The sequence below is a fragment of the Crocuta crocuta genome, unplaced genomic scaffold, assembly GCF_008692635.1.
Source record: "Crocuta crocuta isolate KB4526 unplaced genomic scaffold, BGI_CrCroc_1.0 scaffold141, whole genome shotgun sequence".
Classification (NCBI taxonomy): Eukaryota; Metazoa; Chordata; class Mammalia; order Carnivora; family Hyaenidae; genus Crocuta; species Crocuta crocuta.
This window is the reverse complement of record NW_027527951.1, coordinates 7,209,448-7,215,447: the sequence shown is the minus strand read 5'-3', so window position 1 is coordinate 7,215,447 and position 6,000 is coordinate 7,209,448. Positions and strand designations below refer to the sequence as shown.

The window sequence follows — 6,000 nt, the reverse complement described above, 5'->3', positions numbered from 1 at the left end:
TCCGCGGCTGTGTCCGCCACGCCGGGGAAGCGGAGGCTCTGGAGCCCCTGTCCCGGCTCCAGTCCGGGTAAAAAGGAAGGTTGTCCCCTGGCCGAGGCGCACGGCCGCGCGCTTTTCCTGCACTCTCCGCGGCCCCATCTGTCTCTCCATGGCGTCTCATCAACAATCCCGGATCCAGGCTTACCTGGAGAAGAACAAGATCGGTCCCCTGTTTGAGGTAAGGCGCTGTGGAGAAGGGCGGTCCCGTTTGTGTTTGGGGGAAGGGGCTCAGAACACCCGGAGGGAAGGAGGCGCAGCCAACAAATTCGCGGAAGGGGTGGCCGTGCGGCCGCAGTTCACTGGCATTCGCTCTGCCCGGGCCAGGGGTCCGGGAACGCAGCCGGGGGGTGCACCTTGCCGGTTACCTGGCCGCGGACAGGTGAGCTGGAGAGGGCCCAACGTCAGTCTGGCAGGGGAAGTTTGAGCGGTCTGACTGTCCTGCATCTCGCAGCCTTGTGCACAGAACCCGGACAGGCTGAGACCGACAGATGCACACACTTAGACCGTCTTACACACGCACACTTCCTGGAATTTACACTGAATTGCATGTTGGATTTTTTTTTTTTAATCGACAGTAGTAGAGCCCAGAAAGGTGGAAGAGCTGCTTAGCAATAGGAAAGACTGTGGTTAACTGGGAGAAAACTGAACTGGTAAGGAGTAGGCTTCGGTAGGTGAAGGCGCCTTGAGTGAAATTGTCAAACTGAGACGCTGACATTGATCTCTGGATGAAAGGAGTCCTGTGCATTGCAGACCCTACATGTGTTAGGGGGAGAAAGGGGCGGAGAAAGATTCAGGAAAAGCATGCACGTATTTATGAGAGGAGACTGTAGCTCTGAGCTGTTTTCTCTCGCCATCAAAGAACCGATGGCAGAAATACTGTAGGAGAAAGGAGGAGCGGGAGGACAAGAGAAAAAAGAACCAGAGGCTGGACCTGGCACTGGCAAAGCGTCCCGCCTGTAGCCAGGGCGCTGGGCAGATGCTAGTGCCCGCGGGGAGGGGTGCCCAGGGCCCCTTCCCAGCCCGGTCTCACAGTCCAGCAGGGCGCGGGTGGGAGAAGATCGGACCGGCGTGGGAGGGTCGAGATCCTCCCCCCGCCCCAAAGCAGCTGTGGTCAGTATTGGCGGTTTATGTGTCCGCAACGTGGCAGTAAGGCTGGGAAGAGAGAGAGAATGGGGCTCTTTCCCTAGTACTGAAGAGAAGAGAATAACTGCAGAGAGAGAGAGAGCGAGAGAGAGCGAGAGAGCGAAATAGCGAAATAATGCCCTAGCACAAAAAGGGAGAGGTAGACAGGGATGTGATCAGATAGGTCTTTTCTCTGGGGAGGACTGGTTGCAGATAACTAAGACTTGCAAGATCTCAAGTTTTTCTGCCCAACTTCAAGTTCATGTTGTATTGTTTTGAGAGATATGGCCACTGTTTCAACTGAAACTCGTTGTGTAGAGTCATAAAGTCCTATAATGCATGTCTTGCTTCTTGTTCCTGCCCAAAAGTCCATATATAAAAAGCAAAATAGAATTGCTGGATCAACTAGATGGTTTTTCTTTAGTCTAATGGTAGGAACTGTACATAGTTTGATATATATCTATCTATATAAAAAGCCAAAGCATAATAACCTTTTGTGACACAGTGTATTGTGTTAAAAGAAACATGAAACACATTTAGAGTGTTTCTACGCCTCTAGAATATAAAGTACAATTTACCACAGAGATTAAGTGAATTATTTTAATAGATTTGTTAATTTATTTTAAAATTCCCGAGATTCTCTCTAAGTAGTAAAGATAGAGTTTGGAATATGTCAACTTTCTACATAATTAGGAAATAAATCCAACTTGATTTTTATTAAGTGCTCATTAAAAATAACTAGCTTAGTAGACAGTTCTGCATTGATGAATTTTAAGTGATGATGAAATTATCTCATTAAATCATAAGATCCCCTCACCAAAAACCAAACAATGACAAAATTATATGCTTTGTATTTTGTTGATTTTTTTGGGTGACATATTACCTACATCCCTATTAGCTTGGATTGCAGTGGTGAGTAGTTAATATTTGGGAGTTGATATGCACTTTAAATAATGGAAGAGAGAAAATAGCGAAGTTCTCTTCTAAAAGCAGGTTCATATGCAACAGTTTTGATCATAACAGATGATTTGTTTTGAGTACAATTATACATAGTTCACAGAATTAGGAAATCTCACTAGCTTGTAGTGTCTGTCTCATGCGAGAGAATGTAAAATGGATGTCCTTCATCTGGCATTCTCCTCAAAGCTCCCAGGACTTTGTTCAGTGGTTCTGGTGAGAACTGCTTCTGGAGATCAAGGAGGAGCCCAGGAACCTGAACTTAGTAAGAAGTGGCACTAATGATTGTTACATATTTAATTCCTGGACCACACATTGTAAGAAACAGTGACGAAAGCTAAACTCTCTTACCTGTTACAAATTGAAATAGGTGACTCCTGAGTTTTAATATCTGTGCTGTTGTGATTTTTTTGTGCACTGGAGTTGGTGGACATAGGCTTACTTTAGTTTTGAAAATATACAAGACCTGACAGTATGTTCCCTTTATAGATTTTCTAAGTTAGGAATGTTTTAAGAAAACTTTCTGAAATAAAGCACTTTAAAGAGAGCATGTGAATATTATTGTTTAAAACAAAAAGCAACGGTAACATATACTGGTTGAGAATACTTGTATCTTGTTATTTTTTAACTATCCAGCTTACTTACCTAATTTAGCTACTGAATTTTTTCTTACCTAGTTTATTTGCTTATTTTTAACATTTAATCATTTGAGAAGCTTGTAAAGCTGTACATTTTATGGTATTGTGAAACTAGACGAAAATTAGTCTTGCTTCCAGATGATTCTTTAAGGTTATAAATTTATATTGTCTTTAAATATGATTTAACATGCTTTGAGGCATTACAAAAGCATACCTAGAAATCATTGCATTAGAGTTGGGTAATGATATTTTAATTAAATAATATAAAGATGTTAAGGTGAATGTCGTAACAATGACATATTCCACAAGCTCTTTGAAATTTTTGTAAGCTGTAATACTTTTAATATTCTCAATGGCTCATTCAGGATAGGCTAGGAGTGAACAGCCTAGGCATCAATTTATAAGGAATGCTTGACATTGCTTCAAAAAACTAGAACTATAATCCTATTAATATAGATTTCCACATGTAACTCCTTACTTAACTGGCAAGATGTGAAATGGTTTGGCTTTCACCAAAGTATAGTATTTTGCAGCACACATAGGCAAGATTCATGGTGCAACCATAAGACTTATCTCAACCAACCGCTTAATAGTTGAAGAACTTGACAGTCAAAACTTCTAAAATTGAATAATTAACTGTCATATATCTGCTTATTGGGATCAATGATCTATTTTGTCTATATTGTAAGCAGTTAAACTTCATTCTCAAGAAATTGTATATGTGGAACATCACAATAAATTCCTTATTTCCAACATAGAGAAGTTAATACTTTACAGTTTCTCCCATTTCCATGAAATAAACAGAATAATTATTTGAATATTATTGGTTGGAAGGGTGCTCAGGGCAGTCATTTATCTTGATTTAGGACTGATTACACTTACAAGAGAGTGAAATCCTAAACAATTAAAAAGCAGGATAATGGAGTCCCCATTTAGTCTTCATACAACATTTAAATCTCTTTGTATCGAAGATGTGGCAAACCAAATTCACTACATTTCTTCCAATATGGTCTGACCCACTCCAAGTAGAATGGAGTGCCTCTACTCAGATAGGCTAAATTTGTGTTAACTGATTTGACATATATGTTATGGGGTGGACTCATATCAGATGTGTGGTCAACCATCAGTTTGCATCATTCATACAGTTACTATTGTACAACATGTTTTTCTCTGGTACCCTTCCCTATATTTTCCAGCCATGCCTGCGACCTTGAACTCCTGTTGGCTTGGAGAGTATCAGTCAGTGGCCTGGTAGGATCAGGAGATTTGTTATATAAGAGGTAGGGGGTTGTTGAGACAATAAGTAAATATATTGAAAATAATGCAATCCAGCTCTCTTGCTGATAGAGACAGGATTCACAAATATAAAAAGGAGGAAATGTAGAATGAACCCTGGAGTGTTGGATTGAAATTGAGGGTACTGGTGTATCTCATAACTTCAAGAATAGAAATAGATATAAATGTAATAGAAGTAAGTATGGATTTATATGTATTAACAAATACCTAAGTATATATGCCTACATTTATTTCCTTACTCTGTCTACTGTGATGGCCTGGGAATAGCAACATCCCAGTAGCAATAAGCACACCTAGTGACCAGATTTTGAGTTCTAAATACCATTTTCCATCAAGTAGAACCAGGTATCCTTGGAGAAATGATTGATTCTAGGCCAAGGTCTGAGAGAGTACAAGATGAACCTGGACCATCTTATGCCAGAGAATACGGAAGTAGTCAAAGAGTTATAGGAACATGTTGAAAGTTTGAAGAGGCTCCTGTTAACTAAATCTGGGACAATTTGAGATTCAAAGTATGATAGTAACATATTATCTTACTTCTAAAATAGGACTATTTTGTTCATATATATATGTATATATGTGTTCATATATACATATATATGTGTATAGAAGTATATACACTTCATATATAGAAGTATATATACTTCTAAAATAGGACTATTTTGTTCATATATATATATCCAATATATTGGGATACATGAATGTATTTCATATATGAGGAGAAGAGAAAGCTTTACTTTATAGTAGAAGGCCAATTAATAAGAGTAGAAAGGGTGATGGAATTAGAGAATCACTACTTGGTAACCACTGAGCAATAATTGAGGCAAGAAAAATTAATTGTTGCTAAAACTAATGGATGGAACTTGGAGGAGGAATGAGATGTTTATCTAATGTCTAGTATCTTACCACAAAATAGTTGTTAATTGCAAAGAGAAAAGTAACTTATAGTGAAGAAACCAGGCAGACCATACTTTAATCAAGTGGTGGCGCAGGTCAATGTTGTGTGCTCATGATAGCATGCAGCTATAACAACTTTAATTCTTTAATATTTCTGCGAATTACACATGACCTGAACTGAATAATTTGAAAATATCTGATAATTTTGATAGGGAAATTCTGCTTTTCTGGTGTCTTCAATAATAATGTCTGGTGTCTTCAATAATGTTTAAAGTTGTGAAGGTCAAAGAAAGCCTCAAATTGATGGGACAATACAACTAAGTGCAAAATATGGTCCTAGAACTGATATTTTCATTATGCAAAACTTGAGACAATAAGTAAATATATGGAAAATAATGCAATCCAGCTGATTGCTGATAGAGAAAGTATTCACAAATATAAAAAGGAGAAAATGTAGAATGAATCCTGCAGTGTTGGATTGAAATTGGAGGTACTGGTGTATCTCATAACCAGATAAAGGGTATATGGAGTTATTTCTGATGTTCATATACTTTTTCTATAAGTTTAAAGTTATTTCAAAATTTAAAAATATTAAAAATAAAAAAGACCATCTAGGAAATAAGTATTTACAAGTAGTTCACCCACTGGATCTTTGTAAACATTAAATTATGTGAATTTAGTTAAGAATTGTATCAGTGATTTATACATGGAAGCCAATAGGTAATAAGCTATAGTTCTGAGTAAAGGAAATTTACAATTGTGTTCAACTAAGCATATGCGTTTTCCTCTTCTCCCTCCAAACTTTTTGAAATATCAACAAAAATATTACAAAATAAATACAGAAGAATGCTGGAGCACAAGGAAGGGTGCTGAGTCAGAGAGACTGTTTCTCCCTTTATGAACAGAATTTCTATTATGAATGGTGGTATCTCCTTTGCACCTATATATGGTCAAGTAACATAGAGTCAATTATAAGTAGTGGAAATGTTGTTTGGAATTTCCTGGAAGGTGCCTTAAAATAGTTGGATTTAATTTGGACATGTTCCCCATA

The 6,000-nt window shown here is 38.3% G+C and overlaps 1 protein-coding gene across 1 annotated transcript in view; it reads left to right on the top strand.

The window, feature by feature from the left end:
- The window catches only part of CUNH8orf34 (chromosome unknown C8orf34 homolog), a 396,460-nt gene that overhangs the window by 479 nt on the left and 389,981 nt on the right, over positions 1–6,000 (top strand). The window contains 2 exon segments of the mRNA XM_077752493.1: positions 13–141; positions 143–217. Of these exon segments, the coding sequence (XP_077608619.1) occupies positions 13–141; positions 143–217 (204 nt within the window).